The sequence below is a fragment of the Ammospiza nelsoni genome, chromosome 2 (assembly GCF_027579445.1).
Source record: "Ammospiza nelsoni isolate bAmmNel1 chromosome 2, bAmmNel1.pri, whole genome shotgun sequence".
NCBI lineage: Eukaryota > Metazoa > Chordata > Aves > Passeriformes > Passerellidae > Ammospiza > Ammospiza nelsoni.
Window position 1 is genome coordinate 31,941,312 of NC_080634.1, and position 25,167 is coordinate 31,966,478.

At 39.5% G+C, this 25,167-nt stretch overlaps 1 protein-coding gene across 1 annotated transcript in view; it reads left to right on the plus strand.

Moving 5' to 3' along the window:
* PRMT8 (protein arginine methyltransferase 8) overlaps positions 1–25,167 on the plus strand; it is a 58,449-nt gene that overhangs the window by 7,282 nt on the left and 26,000 nt on the right. Inside the window, exon 3 of the mRNA XM_059466478.1 lies at positions 24,244–24,429. Coding sequence (XP_059322461.1) covers positions 24,244–24,429 — 186 coding nt within the window. The remainder of the gene's footprint in view (positions 1–24,243; positions 24,430–25,167) is intronic.

The window sequence follows — 25,167 nt, forward strand, 5'->3', positions numbered from 1 at the left end:
GGATAAAATGGGTCTTTTCCATATTTTTCTTTTTTCTTTGGGAGTAACCTCTAATTAACAGAAACAAAAACCACTCACCTCAAGGAAGCAAAGAGGAGATTACCCAATAAGTGGCTGAGTTGATGACCGCAATGGTGTCTTCCCCTTGCCAGAATGGAGCAATTGTTGATTAATCACAGCCTACCTGGATCCTTCCTGTGTCCTTGAACAGTTCCTGGCTGGCTTCATGAAGTCTTTTGGCATGTTATTTCTTTACGGGTCTTGCATGGGAGCTGAGTCACTTCACAGCAATGGTGAGAGGATGGGCACTGTTTAATTCTTACTATTTCTCTTTTAAGCTGAGAGTAAACTTGTGGAGGGGCAGGTACTGATCTCTTCACTCTTGTGATCAGTGACAGGATTTGAAGGAGCAGCATGAAGCTGAGTCAGGAAAGGCTTAGGCTGGATATCTGGATATCAGGATATCAGGAAAGGTTTTCTACCCAAATGGTGGCTGGGCACTGGAACAGCTCTCCAGGGCAGTGGTCACAGCACCGAGCCTGACAGAGTTCAAGAAGTGTTTGGACAACACTCTCAGGCACATGGTGCGATTTTTGGGGATGTCCTGTGCAGGGCCAGGAGCAGGACTCGATGACCTGATGGGTCCCTTCCAACTCAGCTTATTCTATGATGCTATGACTCTGCAGTTCTGTGATTGATTCTATGATTTAAGAGGTACAGTAAGGTCAAGGATGATAGCTTTACATATTTCTTATATGCTAGATTTGCTAAGTCCCAGTTCTGAAAAATAAAGAACCCCAAAATTTTAAAAGGCATGTACAATGCTGTCTTTTCCATGATCTACGTAATTGCAAAAATGGAAACTCACTTTAAAAATCTGGAACAGAAAATCTATTTATCTTCATTTTATTGCATCAACAATTCAGAGATTTAAAGACCAGAATTGGAAATAAGGCAGATTCATTTTCAAATGCACTCACTGTCAAGTTCACTTTTCTGAAAATTCTGTTAAGTGCAGAAATTAAAGATAATTTTCCTTGGTATTTTGAGAGTGAAATACTAGGTGATCATAAATAAAACCTCAATGTTTTTCTTTCCAAAATGAACAGAATATTTTAGTAATAAAACGTTTGAAAGGATATTAAAGTGAGCAAAAATTGTTTAGCCGAAATTTTTGACAGAGAAACAATAAAGAAGGTGAAGAGATACCATTCTCCCTCAGTTAAAATATCCTCTCCTGCAGTACATGCTTTTGGAAGTTTGTGAGTATTGAGGACTGTACCTGGCTCCTTTCCTCACAGAGTGAATTCTTGTTTAAAAAGAGCCATTACCACTTTTTCTAACCATTGCTCACAAAAAAAGCAGTTCCTTAAGCTCTTAAAATTTTCCTTTTTTTTTTTTTTTTTTGAGGAGGAGGAACCCACCTTGGAAGAAGGGCATGGAGGTGGATATTTTCTAAGACATTGTTTGATACCACTGTCCTCCTCAGCTTTTCCTGGTGCCAAACTCTTCACCATAGTGCAGCTGGCGAGCTTCCCATTCAGCATTCTGTTTGGTCTAGAGCACACACTTCAGTTCCTAGTGCTCTCCTTGTCCTGTCCCAAGGTACCAGGTACATCTGAGACATTCTGCCACAATTTCCCCCATTCCCCCTTTTTGAAAGAAAAAGTAGCAATTCTGTCTCTCATGTCAATATGGCTGGGAAGCAGTAGTATGTTGTAGTACTGCAAGAAGTAGTGTTGAACTGTTCCCTCGGTGGCCACAAAGCACACTTGGGGTCATGTGTGGCCTCCCAGTTCTCCTGTTCTGCTTGACCTTTTTTGGCCAGACAGTTTATGTTTCATTGCTTCCAATGGGACCAGGAAGGCTCAGACCTGGTCTCAGAGACCAGAATAATATGTGACCTAGACAGGGCCTTCCAAGAACAGTCCGCCAGTTCAAACTTATTTCTGCTTTGGACCTTAATTTCTCATTTACATAGGAAGAGAGGAGATGTTGCCATCTGTTTCAGTTTTTGGTTGTGTCCATGTGCTGTTCATCAGTCTATTGTGAAATTTGACCCCAACTTGGGAGAAAGACCAGCTACTGATATTCTTTTCCTTAGTCACAATCAGCAAAGTAATTTATCCTTCCTATAACTCATTCTGAACTACTGCTATTGAAGGACCAAAGATCTCATGATTTTGCCCCATAATAGACATTAACTTGTCTGAAGTACAGGATTTGTATGTTTTTATTTTACTCTAATATGATTTACATGAGGATATATCAGGAGTAACACCTCTGAGTCCTGTATAAATAGGGATCCCTGTGGTGTGGCAAACCAGATGTGTTGATTTGAACAAGCTTCTGCAGACCATCTCATGCAACCTCACGGCCAGGGTAGAACAGTCACCAGCATTAGACCATGTTGGCCATTGCTGTCTCTGGCCAAGTCTTAAAAATCTCCAAGCACAGAGATTCCACTGCCTCTCTGGCTAACCTCTTCCAGTGCTGCACCCTCAGCAGACCTCACAGAGGACAAGTTTTTCTTACTGTCCTATCTGAACCTCAATAATTGCAGCTTGTGACCTTTTCACCTCATTATCTCATCTGCTGCTATTTAGAAGAGTTCTCTTCCATATTCTTTGTAACTATCTTTCAAGTACTTGCAGGTGCTGTTAAACTGTCCTTTCGTGTCCTCTTTCACAAATCAAGTTCAGCACATGGTAATCTCTTCTTACAGGTCCTCTTCTCAGGCCCATGACCATTGCATTGTATAGTTTCTTGTTTACCTCTTTTTAACCAAAGGCTGTGCAGAAATTGTTATCAGAATGGAAAGGAAGAATATTTTCCTAAATGAAAAAACGTAATAGAAGACTAACTGCTTAATGCACATGGCCAAGTAGTGTCAACAAAGTGTATTTTCCAGAAATCCCCTGTTACAGAGCCCAGCTGTATATCTGGCATGTTTTACTTCAGTGTTTTGGGTCAGTAGTTTCATATTTACCCTGGAAAGAGAGGTCAAATGTAAAAAGTAACATTTTTACTGCAAATTACTTCTTACCCACAGTTTGCATCTTGTCTAAGTGTGCATGTGGAACAGCTGTTTCAGGGGGAAATAAAAGAGATAGAGTTAACCACACCACAATATAGTTGTCTCCTTAGGAAGCACAGTGTTTTAAACCTAATTAAGATTAGCCAAATTTTGTAGGAGCAGGGGGTGTTCTGCAGTTGCTAGGGAGGCTTGCCTCTTGTTGAGCCTTAAAAAAGGGTAAGGGCCATCATTACCCTTTCGGTTTCATTGGCTTTGGTAAAACACAGTAAATCCTCTGTGAGCCTGAAGCAGACCAAGGATGGATGCAAAATAGCAAAACTGAGATAAAAAACACTTATTGGGCAAAGAAGACAAAGAAAGGGAACAGATTTTAGTGTGCAAGAAAGTATGTTGCAGACTGAAATTTCAGCTGAATCCTTTTCAGCTCTGTGTAAGTTTGCTGATTTCTTCGATTCTTTTGATTAGAAGAGGCAAATGTAAAGTTACCCATAAGTAAAAGCCCTGCTCTGGAAAATATTGTATTTATGTATTACTATATTTAGCCATGTAACAGAAGGCTTTGCAAATTTACTGGAGGTCAAACTATATAGATTATTTTGTGAAGCTGGAAAAGAAAAGGCAAGAGAGACAAAAGGCAGTCAGGAAAGTGGGTGAGCAGGTGGGAGGGAGGGAGGGAGGGAGGGAGGAAGGAAGGAAGGAAGGAAGTGGCGAAGGAAGGAAGGAAGGAAGGAAGGAAGGAAGGAAGGAAGGAAGGAAGGAAGGAAGGAAGGAAGGAAGGAAGGAAGGAAGGAAGGAAGGAAGGAAGGAAGGAAGGAAGGAAGGAAGGAAGGAAGGAAGGAAGGAAGGAAGGAAGGAAGGAAGGAAGGAAGGAAGGAAGGAAGGAAGGAAGGAAGGAAGGAAGGAAGGAAGGAAGGAAGGAAGGAAGGAAGGAAGGAAGGAAGGAAGGAAGGAAGGAAGGAAGGAAGGAAGGAAGGAAGGAAGGAAGGAAGGAAGGAAGGAAGGAAGGAAGGAAGGAAGGAAGGAAGGAAGGAAGGAAGGAAGGGGAAGAGATGGGGAAATAGAGTCAAAATACAGAGAAAAAAAGGAACAGTAGAAATACTTAAATTCATTATCAAAAAATCACAAAATCACTGTGTGGCTCCTTGAAGACCGTTCTTATCAGTAGAGGCCAAGGTGAAGAAAGCACTGAGTACCTTGGCCTTTTCCTCATCCACTGTCCCCAGGGCCCCTGCTCCATTTAGCCTCAGGCCCACATTTTCCTTAGCCTCCCTTTTGGTGCTTGTGTACTTGCAGATCATTATTCCATTGTCAGATTTAACAAATGTCAGGAATCAAGGAGCGAAAGGCAGAGGTAGCAGGAGGCCTTCAGAGGAGTGAATCAATTTATCCTTTTACAGCCTGTCAATAAGGAAATAGCAGGGGGAGTTGCCATAGCCTGTAAGGTCTAATGCAAATCTCAATTTCTCTGTCAAAGTGAATAAGCCCAACATTCACTGCTCTTTGACAAATTAGTCAGTTATGAAATAAGAAGAGACAGTATGTAGTTCTAGGCCTGTGATTCACCCCCACCAACCACGAAAAAAGAAAGAACAGAAAAAAACAAGACTCTTTTAAATTAGTTATCAAAGTATGTATTTTAAAGCTTCCTTGCAATTCTCCGTTAAAATTTGCCTTTATCAGCATTGTCTCACAAATTATTAAATCAATTGGTAATCTCAGAAATAAGTGATTTACAATACTGTGAGAGAGACTCTGCCAGTGGAAACTTGTCACCAACTCTTACACCGTTGCACACACACCTGAGACCCACCCCAATGTCCACTCCATCGAGTGGAACCAGGACAAAGTGCAATATTCCTCACTCGTCTCCATGCCAGGGTTCTGAGCAGCAGCTCAGCTCCAGCTCACCTCATCTCACCTCACAGGCACATTGTCATCGCTGAACTTAACATATTACTGTAAAGATCATTTCCCAGCTCGCTGTTCAACTACATTACCCTGCTATTAATATCTAAATTGCTGAATCTTTATATTCTATTAAATCCAAAAGCTGATTGCACTTTCCAGGGCTGTTCAAAGCATGTGTCCTGCTACCTATCTGAATTTCTTATTCAGCACCAAGAGATTAATTCAAGCCTCCAGTGCCAAACTCCATCTCACACTTCTTAGATTTTTCAAACATACTTTAATGAATAATAATACTAGCACCATGACAGTGTGTATACTGCTTAATGAAGTATATTTTGCCTAACAAAATTGTAAAACTAAGCCAATGGGTTTATATTTATTTTTTCTTCGTATTTGACATTCAGTTTCTGTCCTGCTTTTCTAAGAGACATTTTTCATCAGATAAAATTAATGGAAGGCAAAGATGTATAAGGATTTTAAGTAAAGAAGGTGCTCGCACTCATGACTGTGAGATTTTCATGAAAATGTGAAACTATCCTCATAGCCTCAATACCACTGTTTTATTGATGATAAAATCTCTATGCCATCTTTCTATCTTTTTAGATCTGTTTCTTTCTCAACAGAAAAACAATAAGCTTCTCAGTGCTCATAAAATATCTCTTTGTTACTTTGTAAAAGGGAAGGCAAAAGTTTGCAAGACTTATCTCCACCTGGTAAAACTGAGTATTCTAACCATGCATACTAAAAAACAAAAGTATTCTCAGCTCAAGACAGGTTTACCCTTATGTAAATCCAGCAATTTCAGCAGAATTATTTTTGATTTATATAGATTCAAAACCAGCTCACGTCTTTATATAAAATTATATTTAAAAGGATGAATCACCAGTGGTTTTGCTCAAGAATAGAGTTTTCATCATTCTATTTCACAATTGTGTAAAAATGTTAAGAGCATACTTTTTTGTATTGCTTTCTTAACCATATTTAAAAGATGGGTATAAGATACCAAAAGCTTATTTGATCATTAACACAAAGCTACAAAAGCCTGGTTTACATCAACACCATTATCAATTGCTGCCTTTTGAAATACACAGTGTAGATATCTTTTTAACATAAATCACTGAACATCGCTGAACATTTCAATGAATGTTTGATTAATAATGCAAGAAATGCTGAACACACTGGTTTGCTCATGTGTGTCAGTAGCACTCAGCATGATTATTCATTGTAGAATCAAGTCCATACCAGCAGGGTATTTAAAAACACTCCTCATCTACCTTGTATAATATGGAGCAACAGTAATTCTGCTGAAACTAGAGGTATTACCTTTGTTCTGCATGCTAGATACATATCCATTTTCTTAAATGACTGCTGAAAACACATTGAAGTCAACTACGGCATTTGCAGCTCTCCTGGGAAAAAATGTGTTACCAAGTCTGGAATTGACAGGTTTTTAATCTCAGTCTCTTCCAATTAAATTTTTCACACTGGGTAAACGAACACCAAATAACACTTAATGGCCAAATATGAGCAAGTGTATTTCATTAGGCTAAATTTACAGGGTGGTTAGGAACATATATGTTGTCCTTGCTATAAATGTGGACTAGTCTCACAAATACACAGCATTTTCTTTGTAGTCTGCAGAAAGATCATTATTTCATTGTCCATTGCTAAGCAGACTGTCATGGTTTCACCCCAGCTGGCAACTAAGTACCACACAGCTGCTCCTTCACTCCTTTTCTTCCCCAGGGAGATGGGGAGGAGAATCAGGAGAAGAAAAAAGGAAGCAAAACTCATGAGCTAAGAAGAATTTGATAATTGAAAGAATGTAAAATACAATAATAACAACATTGCTATTAATACTACTACTACTAATAATAATAATAATAATAACTTCAATAAAATGGAGAGAGAGAGAGAGACAAACAAGTGATGCACAATGTAGTTTCTCACCACAGACTGTTTCCCAGCCCATCCCTGAGCAGCAATCAGTGGCTCCCAGCCATCTCAGCCCAGTTTAGGCACTGAGCTGATGTTCAGTGGAATATCCCTTCAGCCAGCTGGGGTCAGCTGTCCTGGCTGTGCTTCCACCCAGATTTTTTTGCACCTGCTCACTGACAGGGCATGAGACACTGAAAAGTCCTTGTCTTAGAGCAAGCAACAACCAAAACATCAGTATGGTTCTCACACTAAATCCAGAACACAGCACTGTGCCAGCTACTAAGAAAATGTACTCTGTCCCAGCTGAAACCAGGAGGAAGACTTACAAGTAGCTTTCCTTTACATGGGCATTTTAAACCTCAGATTTAAATTTAATTAGCTGCTTTAACATGGTTATAAAATAACATCACCATTAAAAAAAAACATTGATGCCCAGTGTAGTTCCAAAATCTGATAAATAATGAACTGCCATAAGATATTCAGTCACACAACAATTTCTTCTCTGACACTATTCCAAACCAAGAAAGTTACTCCACTCCCCATCTTATAATTAAAATGCAAATGTGATGCATAACCCTAATTCTGAGTGAGCGGGACTATACTATATTATGCTTCTTCATAATTCAATAACTGCCTTGACATTGTGCTCATTTGTCATTTCAGCCATGCAGTTCCTTAAAGACACATTAAGATGCTTGCTTACAAAATTGCTTAGCAGGTATATGTGTGTGCAGACATATACTCACAATGTTTTACACTTACATAAAATTCAAACTGGATATTGTGTCATGACTTCCATTTCTTTGTGCACCTGTGTTAGTCTTACTAAAACTGTGTCAGAGAAGACACAGCTATGCCTGTGTGGGCTCAAACACTGTAAAGTGACGAAATCCTGGTAAAAGTTTTATACCACATCCAGTGTTGGTATATATACGTATACATATACATTTATATGTTGATAGAGAAACTCTGTGTTTAAAAAAGTAGTTTTATGGAAAAGTCCTACTTTTTATTTCTTTATATCCTTTGTATTCACTATGTTCCTCTGTATGGGTGTTGTGACAAAATTCAGTTTAGATGTGGAGGATCACAGGAAGGTGAACCCTTCCATTTCAAGTTCCAAACCAACCTCATATTTTACATATAGTACCACCTGAGCTGAAGTAAGGTTAAATTCAACTAACTTGGTGAGCTGTTAGTAATACAAGCCCCCAGTATAGAAAGGGAGAACTTAAATATATTTGTCCCTTTGAGTTTAGATCACTTCCAAGCATTCACACCTTTGATTCAGCAATTAAATGTAGTTGGTCTTGTTTTCTTAAACTCTGTAACACCTACGCATCTCATAGCTCATAGAGATGCCCACCTGGCTCCTGGGCTCCCTTGCCTGCCCCACAGGGTCTCCCAGTGCCAGCTGTGCCCCGTGACAGGATCAGAAGCAATGGGCACAAACTGAAACACCAGAGGTTCCGTCTTCAAATCAGGAGATATTGTTTTACTGCAAGCATGACTGAGCACCGGCCCAGGTTGATTGTGGAGTCTCTTTCCTTGGAGATAATCAGAAGCCATCTGGATACACGTAGGCAGCTGGCCTGAGGTGGTACTGCTTGAACACAGGGGCTGGACCTGACGACCTCCAGAGGTCCCTTCCAACCTCAGCTGCTCTGTGTTTCTGTGAAATCAAGCACAACATACAAATGAAATTGGAAATCTAAGTGGTTTATATGTCAATTTCACACATCACATTTGTCTTCTTTGCTGATATTTTAAAATCTGGTAAATTTAGGAATCTATAACAAAGGAGCACAGCCTCTGTTTTTTCTCAAATATTCAGTCCTCTGAAATGCTGAGTATGTTCACATCTCTATTCACTATGGTTTTTTTTACATCTGATGAACTGAGGTCTCAATAAAATGAAAAGGACCAGTGATTTATTGAAGTCACTGGATTGTACAGACTGTACAGAACAAAGGAAGTCAAGTCAATTAACTTAATGTGCTAGGCAACAATTCTATATTTAGCTTTTTTCACTTTGCATTGGTTTTAGTTTTTTGACTGCTGGATATGACTTTGCTATCTTTGAAGTCAACTTAAAATCAAAATTCTTCTTAATCATCTGGTTTTAGTGTGAAATCCTAGGTTGAATAAAGATAGTATTATTTATTTGGGATTTCCCAAGGAGTTAGGGGAGATGCTATTGCCAGTTCCCATCGTTCTTCCTTTATCTTTTAACCATTTAGATCTTTCTCCGTGGTATGGTCTTCCAAAGAAACATTATTGTTTGAGGGATACAATCTATGTGTCTTGCTGCTGGTAGCAGAACCTTGCATTCCTCTGACTTACGACATGCTTCAGAGTTCTGCTGAAAATCACTGCATTGTCAGTAAAAGGAGAAAAATAAAAGCTGCTTGTTTTATGTGGTGCAGAATGATTTTATCTCCAAGGATTCGGTGGCTCAAAAAAACCCCCAAAAAACAAAAAAAACAAACAAACCCACCCCAAATATTTTTACAAGCCTTCTTTAGGAGATCTTGTTGATGACAGTAATTTGTTTCCCAGGGTATTTTAAGAAATATGGACAACTCATTGGATAAAGTCCTAATGTTCTCCATCATTGAATCAAGAAATCTTCATTATTTTCTGTTGTTACTATTTTACTTTGAATGAATCAGCTAGGATCTGGAATCTGCTCACATAAATTCAGATGCTTTAATAAGGCATCTGAGCTGCTGGCCTGCTTGTCCTGTCTAAGCAGCAGAGACAAACACCTCTGAATGGCTACTCTGCCCATCTCAAACCATACTTTAAAGAAACCTTGTTCTTTCTACTGATCCTAGACAGAGCCTAGAGCATTTTGGTAGCCAAACTCCAGTTATATTAACAGACCAAACACAGTGGCTCTTGATTTGTATGACAGTACTGAGAGCATACTCCCCTGATTTATATGTCTATAAAAAATACTATTTTTGTCTGTATTTTTTACATTTTCAAAGTTTTCTCCTTGTCAGAAAGCTCTGCCTCCCCATTAATTCTGAATGTGCAGCCAGTTCAGAAGTGAGAGCTGATGCTTCTTCTCCTCCTTTATCCCACTCAACTGTCAATCATTCCAAGAACAGAAGAAATATTTAAAGAAACAGGATCCCATGAAGCTTGATATGTTCCAAAAAGAAAAAAAAAAAAAGCACTCCATGTCAATAAAACCTTGAGTCACCTTGAATTGAAACACTATTTTTACTTCTGTTATTTCTCTGTTCTTTTTCTTCCATTGTCTGAGATCAAGTTAATGTTCAGATAAGCAGCAAGTGAAACTTTCAGTCTTATCCTTTAACTCTGAGTTATCTTAAGCAATTTGCAGATTTTTAAATTTTTTTAAATTTCAGAGGTTTTTAGGGCAGTACAACAGCACATCAGAAGGCAAGAAAATCTGAAGGTCTGTTCTGCCATCAGAACACAAATAGAGTTGGTGCATTTTGCATTGCTGTACATCATGCTGTGCCCATGCTGTGGCTAAAGAACAATAATGCCAACCTTATATGTGGAAAGGTGATAAGACTGGCTAAAAAAAGACACTGAATCTGCGTCAATGTGTTACTTTTATAGGCCTTTCTGTTCCCAGAAACTTTTACTCAGTCTTTTCAAGGTTTCTTCACAACTGTGAATAGTAAAAACCTTTCTGAGATCCACTCTCTGAGCTTTTCAGGTTAAGAAAAGTCACATGAATCAGTGGAATTCACGGGTCAGAAGCACTTTCATCAGAAAACATCATTCTTCACACTCATCCAGCTATTTACACAGCATCAACAGAAGACTAATTTGAACAGAAGCCCAGTTATCCAGATCTTGCTGCTGTCAGTTACATTTTCTGCTCTTGTTGTCGCTAGTAATTTCCTTTTTGCTCTACAGCTTTCCTGAGTGGAGCCACTTCTCCAGTCTGTAGTGATTCTACACCGATCATTTCCATTGCTTCTCTATTGCTGCCTGAGCGAAGGGAGGGATGAGCCACTCATGCATGCACAAGGACGTCTCGTTACCCAGCTGCTCCTGTGGCGGCTCTTGGCAGGGCCACATCGTTTCACACAACAAGAAACACTCAGAGCCCAGGAAGGATGTCAACAGAAAAGCGTGGAAGGGCGTGTGGCCCCTGCAGAAAGGGGGGAGCAGGACGCACACTGTCCTTGCAGGCCTGAGACGTGCAGGAAGGAGGGACCCAAGTCCAGCTGACCCCGTGCCGTGCAAGCAGCATTTGCTTGTTGCACAAGAGGCCCTGTCAGGGCAGTCACAGGTTGTGTTTTGTGGACAAAGCATTGTGCTTTGTGACCATAAGTCAGGCAAGGATTTCCATTCTGTGTTAGCCAAGTGTGTACCCACTCTCATCTCAAAATAACATATGCTGCCTTATGAATCAGCATCAAGAGAAGTGCTGAGGCACAAGGGGAAAGTGCTGCCAATCCCTTATGAAAATGGCAGCAACAAGAAATGCAAGGCAAATTACAGCAGCAAAAGCCAGGGTGGAGACAGCCCCTTGGTGAATAGAAATGAAGGTGGCTCAGGGTAGGTTGTTTGTTATATTTTAACTGACCTGAAACCTGTCAGTATAAAATTCTCACTCCTGGAGGGAGAAGAGAAGATGCACTCTTCATTGTAAATCTCCAGGGTAACTGTCTTCCCTGACTTCAAGTGCCCAAGAGAGAACCAAGTCAGGATTTTCCTCCTTTCATAGACTCAACCATGTTTGTGAGGCCAGAATGCTACTGACTGAGTTTTAGCAGCTGGGGATCCTGAGCACAAGCTAAAATGGCTTTCTGCCAGTTTTCTACCCAGTGATTTAACTACAGTTGGACCCTTTACATCTGATTTTTTTAAAAAAAACCTTTGAATGTCATCACAGGAGTTGTATTCTAATGACTACAAAGGAAAATAGTAATTGCTAAGAGGCATCACAGTGCAATATGCTTTTGATCAGTTTCTTCTAGAAATTCCTGCATGGAAGATGCAATGTGAAATATCAAATGTCTTATTAATGTCTCTTTTGAAAACAGTTGACATTACCTGGGATTTCTGATTTAGCAGGGGGGTACAAAATACACTGAAAATGGAATATAAACAAAAGTTTAACTTATAAAATATAACTTAAACTTATATTTTATAAAATTCTTATAAAAATATAAGAATTGTAGTTAAATAATAATACAAATGTGTTTTTGTAATATGCCCATGGTCATGACACTGGGTGTCCCCAGTTACTGGGGAAGATTATGCGAGTTGAAGGCAGCTCAACCCCATTGCTCTCACTGAAATTATTCCATTAGTTTTTCCACTTTTACACTTTATGTTGGGTCATGTCAGCACTGTCCCCTTTATAAGTCTGGCCGACTCAGGGAGGTGATCATGTTATTTTAATGAACTCAGGGAGAAACATTTAAACTAGCAGTTGATTCACCTAAAATCAGCTTCTTTGCAACAGCTGTGGGCAGCTGCATTTTTCCCTGAGTTTCACAGGCACTTCATCGTTGCTCATCTTCAGTGAGCCATCGTAAGTGTTGATTCAGAGAGCCACATTCCACCTCTAGGGGTTTCATCTGTCACAAAAAGATGCAAAATTCTGGTAACCCACAGTAAGAAGTGGCTGATTCCTTCAAGGTCACACAGTGAGATGGACTTAAGACCAACACAAAGGACAAAAAAACTGCCAGCTGATGAGGAGAAAGTCTGTGCTATAACATATTAAGATCCAGTGAGCTGCAGCTCCGAAGGAAGTGGCAGGGTGTCATTGCTCTGTGCAGGGAAATGTTATTTTTTGCCAGTTGACAAATGGAAGTGACAAATGTGGGACTTCTACTCAATGTTGGTGCTTGTTTGCTGGTAGCTCTGCAGCAGCACTGAACTGTAACTCACTGTGCTGATTTTCACTGGCACTTCAGCTCAGGAACTGCCATTTCTCAGTCTTGTTCTTCTTTCTGTCTCTGCACTTACCCACTGCAGAGGATAAGAAATAATAACCCTGGACACTTCTTAGGCAGAGACCTCCTCTAGAGCTGAAGTACATCTGAAACTGCGCTGAGTGTAGATCAGAGGCTTGGCTAGGACACAGAGTAGGTGGTCAATTGTATATTTTTCCTCCTCCATACTAAGGCTCAGCAAAGCCTACAGAATATCATGTCTTCCTGAAGAACTTCCTATAGAGCTGTTGTGAAACAGCTGAAACTCAGTGAGAGGGGAAGAAAAGACTGGTATATCAGCTGCAAAGTGACTTTCAGAGATCAGTGCTTTAGAAATTTGCTAGGCAGAGGAGGGCTTCCATTAAATTTTCTGCTAATTTAAGAAAATAATTTGTACAGATAGAATACTCTGGTTATTTTTGTTAATAATTAGCCTCTAAAAATAGTGGAGCTCTACTTTTTCATGTGAAGTTCAGCTTACTGCCTGATACTGAGAAAAGGCCTAAAAATAACTGGTTTTATAGTTGATTAGCGCTTTCTGGTTCTTGTTCTTTATCACTAGAGAGTCAGTCGAAATTGTGCTGGGGAGGGGAAGAGGCCAGTCACTGATAAGCTACTTTCCCTACAAGAAAGGTACTGTGAGCATTGATGATGCTCCCCCTGACCTCTCCTCAACAGATTTTCATGCACTTGCCAGGGTGATTTAAAGTAGCTTGAAAGTACCAGGTCCTTTTTGTTTCCTTTCCATTCATTTCCATTGCCTTGCCTGTTCAGCAAGGCAGGCACTTATGCAGCAGCAATGATAGTAAAAACCAATAAGAAAATCACAATGGAAAGTTCACACTTCTCTGGCTTTGTATCTTCATAACTCTTTATGCAATGATCTGCAACAAACTCTTCCTCTTCACTGCATTCAACTTTGGTATTTTCAGTGCAGGCTTCTATAACTTGTGTTGCTATTTCTACAACAAGCTGTGCCTTGTGATGCGAGGCGTTTTAAAGTAATCTGGCACATGAATATCTCTCTTCACTTGAAAATCAATAAAAACCTTCAGTCACATTTACATTTCTGTGTACTGCTTCCAGATAACGGGAGCATGTCTTCCCTGGGTTATAGCTGATGACAAAGTGAAAACAACTGCTAGGGTTTCATGTCTTAGAAGATGACCTTGTCCTTAATTTTTTTTTCTTGTCACAAAAAGAGCTGACTTGCCTAGCCATCCTTAAAATAGAACTAATTACCATCTGTTAACAGGCCCCTGATGCTCTGACTGTAGATCCTTATGCACCATTCATGGTTTCACAGCCATGATGATAAATTGTCTGTAATTCAGAATTCATGTGGAATTACATCAGCTTGCCTGGGTGACCCAGCACACATTATGGAAACTTCCTCTATAGAGCCTTGCACACTGAATGTTGGACTCCACAGAGAAATGCAAGGGCAGCCTTTTAATCAGTTTACACTGTGGAAGTATTCAGGCAACGCTGATGAGTCCTCACTGTTGCATGCAGAAGGAAGGACAGAGGAATGAGAAACCCAGATCCTCCTTCCAGCTAGTCCAAGCTGGTGCAAAGGCAGCCCTGGAAAACTGAGCCCCACATTACAGGAGGAAAAAGGAGCTGAGTCGTGACTTGCTAAATAATGATATAGGCTTTGAGCAACTCCCAGGGAAACATAGCACGGAATGATTTCTTCATTCTGTATGATTGCATAGCCAAATCTACCCAAGCAGCAGGGAACATGACTCACCAGCAGCCCTGAACTTTGTTCATGTGCACACAAGAAGAGCCACTCACCCTTGTTCCAGCTACTCCCTCACAGTACTCAGCCACCCTAGAAACGGTGCTGGATTCACAGGTCTGGGTGACTCCTCTCAGCCACACAGAAAGCTGAGTGTGTTTCCATCCTGTCTGAAAAAATGAGGCAAGGCTGCTGCAGTTTGACTACTTGTATTGCAGAATACAAGGGGAAGGCAAAGACTTCACAGCTGCAGTTTTAAGCCAGTGCTGTTTGAGCAATGTGACGCTTTTGCAGCCTTCTCTCTCTGCCATGCCAAACCTGAAAGGGTCTTGGAAATGGTTAGGGGGAGTTCAGTCCCTGAACAGCATACTATAGCTGTGTGCTACTTGTTGATGGCATAGAAGTGCTTGCCCTGTCAGGCCAGGTGGGACATTAAATATCAGTATCAGTGCAATTAGTAAGCACATAACATTAACAATTATCACTACCAAATATAGCGGTGATTCTGCAATGAATGCCCAGGAATGAAAGTGATATGGTTTATTTTTAGATTCTTCCCATTTGGGACCGATATTTTAAAATCATCTGGAAGACCTGATGCATTTTATTAATGCAGAGATATTTCTTTCCCTTGTGTAACTCCCTGAAAGGCAAATCAGAAATAAAATGACATTAAACTTGGAAAAGCTCTTTATTTCCCAGAGGCTGTAGCCTACTTCAAATGGAAAATACTGTTATCAGCTTTTCCTCTTTCCAGTTCAACAATAGGCAGGCAGTAGTCTTAGCTCAAACCTTCCCTCTGAACAACCACAAAAAATAAGTCTCTAATAGCTCTGCCAGAACAACAGGCTGTTTCCCCTCCTTATATCTGTGCATCTTGGTTTCTTTTGTTCTAGACAGTTTTGGATGTAGCGCTTTAAAGGCAAGAGATCTGTCAAAACTCCCAAAACCCAGACATCTCAGAAGGAAAATCTGTTCCAGGAGACCATACAACATGGTTTATACCTACTGCTTGTTTTTCTCTGGATAATTGAATGAAAGAGGAAAAGTGTGATCAGTCACACTTTTGTGATCCATCAATTTAAGTGCTCCCTGGCCTTTACTGACTATTTTAGGTGTTAGGTGCTCTTTAAATCTTGATAGAAGTGATACCAGTGATGTAATATATGGTTGTCAGTAACAGTCATAACTCTCACAGTTGACCTCAGTTCTAAATTTAAAATTCCTGTGGTGATATTGGAATTTCACAGTCAACATTGATAGGCTTGGGATGACACATTAGGGAACCTTTCTGTTTTTCACTACCAAGTTAGCTTCTACCAACTGAATAAATAATTAAATTAAATGAAATTCTCATCTTCTTTAGTCACAAAAGGAGAGACTTAATATTACAAGAAGGTAGGAAGGATTTTTTTTTTTTAATCTTTTGGTTTTATTTGCCTTTTGTGAGTCCTTGAAAATGGTCAGGATGCTCCACAGGAAGCAAGGACTTGCAGTGTTACCATGTCAGACATAGCTGAAAATCTGTGTAAGTCCAGAAGCTTCAACCAGTAAGAGACACTGGCTTTGTGAAGCTGCTGGTGTGCTGCTCTGTGGTCTACACACCAGAGTAAACTTTTCAGACTGGATTCTGGAACAGGAGAAAGACTGCTGTAGCATAAACCGACCAAAAAGTTCTTACATCTTAGCAAGGCACTGTATTCAGAAGAGCTCTGTTACAAAGCATGCTTTTCCTGGGAGCCCTGATATATGGTACTGAGTCAGGAAAAAGCTGAGAAGTCTGGAGTGTCTCTCAGAAACACCTAGCCCTGGTGGTCTAGCCTGTATTTCTCAGCCTGCCAGATTTACTTACAGGTATCTATCTTGTGTCAAAATAACCAGTGTGTTTGAATATTTCCACCTCTTCTATTCCTAATTATGGTGAAAAATTGAAAGAAAACCGCAGGACATCTAGCCACAGATCATCATAGCTTTCTTTATTTATCTATAATTCTCCTTTATTTAAATCTTCAGCTTTCAGATTCTTGACTTACGTGGCATAGACCATTAAACCACAACAAATCCACATGCTGCGAGTGTGGAGGCACAGCACGGTTATGCACAGAGATCCATTTCCACATTATTGATAGCAGTTAGATTAGTCTATAGCCTATGAAAAGAAGAATGAGTTTAGCCATCTGCCAGCTGTAGTTTGCTTTTGGTGTTATCCACCAGAGGACGAGGCTTCTAAAGCACCATCCCCTGCTGAGCTGAAGCTGTGAGTCCCTGGCGGTGAGAGAAGGGGTTTGAGGCTGCAGCCAGCGCTGGGAACCTCCTCTCTGTGCAACTTACCTCTCTCCTAATGAGGCTCAGGGGGCTCCAAACAAACAGATGGACAGCAAAGTCTACTGACAGACCATCTGCTCAACACCACAGAGTACAGGTGAAAACACAAGGCATTTCTCCAGCTGTTCCTTGTAGCGGGGATCTTGCAAACCAAGAAGGTGTTGCTGTGATATTAAATCTAAAATAATAATAGGCATTAGAGCTACCAAATGCCAAAGATAATCAAAATGCAACCTTCTCCTAAAGAAAGCTGCCTCTCAACACTTTTAAAATAATGCTTTGCTATCCTTCCACAAGGTGCTTCGCAAAGAGTAAATTTCAGTTAATACTAATACATTTCTCTCATATTTTCCTTTTGTTCTATGCTGAAGTAGACTTTTCATGCCCTGCATGGGACATTCTACTCTACATGCATTGCAAAATCTCCATCTTTATGAAAAGTAACACATGTTCAATTAAATGTCAACATCTGTAGCTTGTTGCTGGTTTTTTTCCCCCGATGGCACCGGGCACCAAGCAGTCATGAGAGCAGATTGGATGAAGAGTATTTTAATTACATGCACACAAAACGGTCTAGAACTGCTCACACATTTATAAATAATACAAATACTTAATATCATTCCTGTCCTTAAATTTTGTCAACTCATTTCCTGTAATCTCAGTTCTGTTCTGTTACATGTAGCTTTAGAAGGTTTTCATTCCTGAGTGACACGTCCTCATTTTCTGATAGTGTGTGTTCTTTAATCTCATGAAAGCAGGTTCTGTTCTTTTTGTGTGTACAACTACCAACCAAAATTTATAACCTACCTCATAATTTGCACTAGGCTCAGGTTTCTAAACCTTGCCACCTGTATCTCCTGCACAGTGCAAATATAACTATGTCTTAATATCATAGAATAATATGTGTGGAAAGGACCTCTGGAGGGCATCTAGTCCAGCACCCTGCTCGGATAAAAGATAGCTTTAAAGGCTGGTAAAGGATATTCTCCAGCTGAGTTCTGCAATCTGCACAGTTGGAGACCCCACAGAACATTCATTTCAGCGCTTAAACTTTATTAGGGAGAAGAATTACTCCTGTATACCCAGGAATATAGGAAACTGAAAATTGGATTGCTTATTTTGTGACCTGTCACTAAGAAAATTCTGGCTTTACCCAACAGGCAGTCCCCATGAAAAATCTTGACAGTATGAAGTACCCTGGGTCAGATCCATGAAGGCATCACGTCACCTATTTTGCATTTACATATATAAATTTCTTTTTAGCTTCTGCAAAAAAAGTAACAACTTTGCAAACATTGTAATCTTTACATTGTTTTTTGCTACTTGGTTTTACTTCTGCTGCAGCCTAAGTGTGCTGACCACAGTTTTATCATACTGATGGCCAGCTTGCATCTTTTCCTTTGAATTTTTGAGGATTTGGACATCTAAGGTATAATCTAATTCCTTGTAAAACTGATCAGTCTCAGTTGTTCTGGACAGAGGCTTTATTCTAAAGGACTAGTGTTTTCACAATAATTTTCCTATCACCATTATTTAGGGGTGTCACAGTTGTAATACACTCTGAGCTATGCTTGTCTGTATAAAGGACAATGAATTTCCTGCTGATAAAAAATGGACAGGTTTGTCTGTGACAGGTTGATCTGGCATTCCAAACAATCCATGTAGAAAGTTCAGAGCAGCACCTCACTTTGAGGTGGCTGAACAAGGGGTAGCCTCAAAACAAGTAATTTTAAGAATCAATTCTCTCTCCCAGTTTTCTTAGAGTCTGCCTGACTAGATTCAGTTTTGGAGTTTAGATAGATTTGCATTTGCATTGAACTCATACTTGCATGCAACTTAAAACAGACTGAGCCTGACTTTCATCAAGCAGAAAGTAGGTTTTTAGCTGCTGAAGAATTGGCACTTTCAGACTGATTTTGAGACAACATAAATCTTCCACTAAGTAAATGTTCTTTACTGGTTGTCAGAGGTCCTAGTCCTGAAAGCATACACCTAATACAGGCATATATATAAAAAGATATAAAAATATAAATAAATAAATAAATAAATAAATAAATAAATAAATAAATAAATAAATCCTTGCTCCCAAACAGCTACATCTGTCTGTAGTTGAATGTTGGAACTCCCTGATTTCCTGCCATTTTGCATTCCTTGTGAACTTCCCATCCTCAGCATAGAAAGGTTTTCCCATGTGCAAAGGAGCTAAAAAAGCCTGGTTTCCTGCAAGTATGTGCTCTTTATGCCCCCAGCTCTTAATTTAGTTCTGAGCAAGGCCTGGTCATCTTTGTACACCTTCATTACTGCTCATCCAGTCCAGAGGCCTCACACTGCACATATAACACCAGCCAGGTGGCTTAATAGACCTGGACCAGGTGAAAGTATGACAACTGAAATCTAGCTGCTCAAATTTCAGTGGATCATCAAATCACTTATACTTCTATCTAATTTCTGGTTTTCAAGAAATGTACCAAAAAGTAATTGTATTTGATATTTCCACACTTCGGACTGGCTTGGACAAGCTCAGGAGTTATTAATGAGAGGCATAGGCAAGATACTGTAAGAGCTTCATTTCCTCAGAAAATCAGGTTAAAACTTCTCTGATAATGGATTAGATTCTTTGCCCTATTCAAAGATCTCTTAAGATAAGCCTTGGACAAAGACTTCAAAACAATACAAGATAAAGGAGGTTTTAACTTGCATGATGACTGCCAAGAAGTTTTTGTTGAAGCCTAAATTTTGGCAGGAGGATAGCAAATACCTCTTATATTTGGCTGTGCTTTCATATCTGCAGCAGGAAGAAGCTGTATTGTTGGAATCGCTATGGTGATTGCATACCAGTTGATAATCTCTTGCATTCTAGAAGTCTTGATTATTAAATTCAGACTAATTAAAATGGTGTTAGGCACATTCTATTCTAGTAGTTCTGACATAGAAAGCTATCTGGCTCAAAAAATAAATAAAATCGACATTTAGATATGATAAAACCTCTTGTTTAAAAGGAAGATGATGCTGAAATTGAATAAGTTTAAACTGTAATTCCATTTTAATTAGTTTCTTAAGGAAAACTTCAGTACTTCCAAGCAGAAGTTAACCACTTCAATGTCATAAAAATGCCATAAATAACTAAGAATTTGTCAAGAATAAAATACTGCAGCTTGAACAACAGTTTTGCAAGGATTGGAATTTTACCTCCAGCCCGATGTCTCCATAGTAATAGCAAGAAAGGAGAATTGAAATTCAAGTTTATTTTTACTCTACACACCACAGCTTTTGTCACAAACCTCCTAGAAAATGAATTGTGCATATTTCACCATCTTGTCTCTCTGTAGACAGATGGATATATCTAAAAGGCTCAAATTTTCAAAAATAGCTCATGATTTTTGAATACCCAGTTCTCTTTTGTATTTTGGAAGTTGTACACCCAGACAGCCTTGTGGGTCCTTGTTGGATTAGGTCCAGTTTTCAAAGAAGAACTTCAACAGTACCCATTGACACACATTGGCAATTCTGTAGGTCTTAAAGTCACACAGAGGTGTCATTGTAGTGCCTGCATATGTTTCAGATGCCTACATCAGGAGCTTGTGAGTTGTGGGATTTTGAGAAACAATGAGGCTTACAAATCTTGTCTTTTGCGAGAATTCAAAGCTTTTAAGGAAACCAGTCCTGTGCTAGTACATTTGATCACCTGCAGTGTACCAACCCTGGCCACAAAGAAAGAGGAAATAAATTTTATTTGATTTTTAAAAGTTGGGAAGTGTTTCCCTAATTTAATTTGATTTAAATGTTGAAATGGTACACAAAGGTAGGACTTCAGTCCAAAGCGGTGATAGGTTGCTTCTCAGATCCTTCAGACCCCTCAACTCCACCTTCAGTACCAATGGAAGATGGAAAAATAGAGGGCTGCATGTTTAGCACAGTGAAGAATGAATTCTGAAGCAGCTGCTTCCATTCTTTCAGACTTCATCTGCATTAGCAGCAAGCCAGTGTTCTGGAATTGTGTGCAGCTGGCCAGAATCCATACATGGGTTCTGCAGAGAGATTTTTAGATTCTTTACACTGATGTGAGGCTTGCCCCCAGCCCAGATGTTTTGCCTTTTCAGGTGTTATTCAAAAGATGAGTTGTTCCTCATGTGGGCTATATATATATGCTAAACTTGCAATTCACATCAAGGGTTCTTTTCAGTTCTGGAAAGAATATAGGAAGTTGTCTTTCCTTGATAGCTGTTGTCTTAAAAGCATGTTTTTTCCTTAAGTAATTATACCATATCCCTAAAAGCATAGTTGTGTCTAGTTTACAGTCTCAGAGCTGTACACTGAAAGACTTTATTGTTTCTGATACGAATAATAGGTTTCATTGCAATTATTTATCCTGCAGTTGTCCACTGTGTTTATGTTTTCCCCAGATATCTGTTGTTATAGGGCATAAGTCACTTTTAAGTGAAATTTTTCATAGAGTCTATGGCAACTTACTGAAAGAGAGATTTCCTGAGCCCCACTCACAAAACTAATTGTGATGTTGTTTTGGGATTCCAGAATTACAGTGCTACACACAGAAATTTCAGCAGGAGGTATTACAGATGCTGTAAGATTTACACCATTTGAATCAGGAAGTTAGTGTTGTGTTAGTACATTGTGTTAGTAGCTGTGTTATTGTTGTGTTAGTATGCCTAAAACAGAAATGAAGCAGCTGGTTTAAGGTCCCTGTGACTGGGTGCTGCTGGCTGAGAAGATCACCACCCCTATGCAGTTTTCTGCTGTCCCTGCTGCATGAGGTTTTGGTACCCACAGCACAGGATGGACCTATTGGCATTCAGAGCCAAGTGTTGTCAAATAGCCACCATCAACACATTTTTCCACAGGCTGCTTGGCTACAAACTAAGGCAGGTGAGAAGCAGAATTATTAGGCTTCTACTTCTGCCGGCTGGGATATGTTCTTCCTGACAGGGATGTAGATGCACAGTTGAGAGCAGTAAGTCTTCAGGTAGTTTGGATACATCTGAAAAGTATTGCAAGTCAAACATGCAGTACTGACCCAGTAGCTCAATAAAAAGTTATCTTGCCACCCCTTGGCCATAGCAGTTGCTGACTAGGAAACAGTGATGTTAATTCAGGAAAGAAATTCATTCAGACAACTTTCCTAGCTTAAGTTGTTAGGTTTAATTTCATTCAGTATCTTTAGTCAGAATAACCTTGTTCTCATAATCCAGTCTAGACCCTTCCATGCAGCCAGGAGCAGAATTGATACTGCCTGGCATCCAGATAGGAGATTTGCCTTCAAGATCAGTCTCTTTTCCTGTAGCAAGTGCTCTCTGTTGTACAGCAAACCACATCTAAACTTGTAGTTTGACAGCAACAGAAATGCTGGAAGCCCCCTGATTTCCTTTACAAAAACTGCTACAACTTCTCTTCATTACATATCTTTTAAGCAATTGCATGTGATGCACTGTCATGTGTCTGGAGACATTCTTACCTAAGACAGGAACAGAATTCAGTGACTATTTTATTTTGTAATTTATATAAATGTATGTATTTTTTTTGTAAAATGCTTGTAAAATGCAGAGGGTAAGTGGAAAGTGTAGGACATTATAAATTTCATATTATAATAAAACAGAATTTCAAACACCTACAGTTTAAGTCATTGTAATCCAGCAGACAAATACAGAAAGGACTGCTTAGAAAGGTAACTGCAGAAATTGCATAGGGTGCATGCCAGTGGAGGAAAAAGTTGAGGTATAACCTCAAGTATGTAATTAAAAGTAGCAGGATTATATTTGAAAGAGTTGAATATGAAGAGCAACATTTTGACAGACCAAGTTATCAGTGTTACTGCTTGCAATGAACAAACAATGAAGCAATGTCTTAAGAGAAATTACTTGACTGCAGATGGACATTTTTGAAACTAGACCAAACAGAAATAAAAACCCCAATTGGGAGCAAGTGTATTCTGTGTGGGAGGTGAACTCGGTGAGGTGAACAGGGTGAGGTGATAAAGTAAAAAATGCAAGAAATAGAAAAGGCTCATAAATAAAGCACTTCTGTATCTTTGGGGATGAAAAATGTTACAGGAACATAAACCAATGGCATTTACTTTTTTAACAGATGGACCAAAGAAGCCATCAAAAGATGAGACATAGAAATCTACAAAATGTGGGGGCTTTTTTTTTCTTCTTCTTTTTTTTTTAATTGAAGCAAACTGAACTAGGCTAATTGATGCTATTCCGAGACAGTACAGGGGATTGATGCCTCACAGTACTAAGCTTTAGAAGACAGCATGAACTTCATGAAAGTAACAAGAAGAGGCTCAGGCAACTCTGGTCCCAACTGAGAAACTACTGAGTCATAAAAAAAACCCCAAAAGTACAAAAGGATATGATGTATTTTAAGTAGGACTGACCTTAATGTATGAAGTTGTTGACCCATAATTTGCAGGTGACTTAGTGCATAGGTGAAGCTGTAGGATATTGCTCAGTCTTTCTCAGTTTTCAGCATTTTGCTTCATATTAAGGATTCAAAATGTAGAATGGGCCAGAAAAGGGTCTGTTTTACCTCATATTTGAAAAACATTCTGTCTTCTGTCTTATGTGATACAGGTATCAAATGTGGACCAAGGGGATGTGAGAATTCTGTGGCTGTCAGAATGCTGGTGTTGGAGATGCAGTATTCAATAAAAAATTAGGTGCTGGGGGCCATGGTGTGTTGGAATGGCATAACTCCTGCATCTCCCAACAGCAGGAAACTGCATTAAGAGACCACACATGTCACACAGCTCCCTGTGTGACATGCTGAGAGACTTTCAGATAGCACCAGGGACTTTCAGATATTGTGAGCCTTCTCAGACCTAGCTCATCAATATAAACAGGCACCTTACCTGGTAATTAACAATTGATTGTGAGTTCTGCCCTTGTTGGCAACACTGTGTCTGGAATCCTTTTTTCATGAGCTCTTCTTTGCAGGGGAACTATGTGTTTATTGCAACTGCCTCTCACAAATCTGTGGCAGTTTGATGGAATAGGACACTAATGGAGAAAAAGTAGCTCTTTACTGCTTTGTGTCAATGTTTGCAGTAACCTACTTCAGCCAACCCCCATAATTTACCATTACTCTGCACTAATTTAGGTATCTGCAGAGAAACATTAGGAAAAATCCATTAAGGAAATTTTACAGGACATCAAATAAGGTAAAGATCCAGGAAAGAAGTCAGCCTAAATTTCACTTACGATACACCCGGTGTCTTTGGACTTATCTACTAGATAGTTACAATAATAGCACTAACAATAACATCACTACACTAGACAAAGAGAGAAATATTTTATTTTAATGATGCCTCTTAACAATATTCCATGTTCTCCTAGGTTTGCACCATTCCATCCCAGCCTCCTCAGCCTGCTGTTGTTCCGAAGCCAGTTCAGTCTGTCATCCATGCTCCATTGCAACCCAGCTGCCCAGGCCGAGGCAAGATGGCAAAGCTCATCAATCCAGAAGAGATGACATCCAGGGATTATTACTTTGATTCCTATGCTCACTTTGGAATTCATGAGGTAACCTTTATTTCTGTTTCAGCAATTGTTAAATAACTAACAATATAATTATTATTATTATTATTATTATTATTATTATTTCTTTTATTTTTTAGTTATTTGTCTGTATCCCAGTTGCTCATGATTATATTCCTCTGACTTTCCTCAGACAATTGTGTAGTCTGGTTAAGTGCCAAAGATATCACCCATTTCTCTAGAGACTTGCACTCAAAACCTCTGTCCCACTTAGATTCTTATTGCAGCTGTCCGTGCAGAGGTGAATTTCACAAGTGCATCAATGCAGTGCATTTATGAGGGCTGCAAACCAGCCCAGCCACAACCATGGCACTCCCTCACTGCAAAATCGGGAATTTTGTTCTCTTGAGTGTTTGAGCACAGACATCAGCAGAACAGCCACTCAGCTGACATGAGAAGCCAAACCGTTTCCTGACTCCTGGCATGTAACTTGAATGCACAGGTTGCATTGATGGGAACATTAAGCCTCCATTAAATACACTCCTGGAAAGAATTTTAAATACTTGATGGACAATTTTCTATCTAGATGCTCACTGTAGACTAGTTCTGAAGAAGTCACTCATATTGCTTTGCTGATATTTTTGTGACACAAAAGTATGAGATTTTTAGGAGCAGGATGAAAAAAAGCAAATGTGAAATGACTCGGTGCATTCCTCACAAACAGCATAACAATATCTATTTCCATTACTCTAGTAACTGGTTGTGGGGTGTAAACATAAAAGA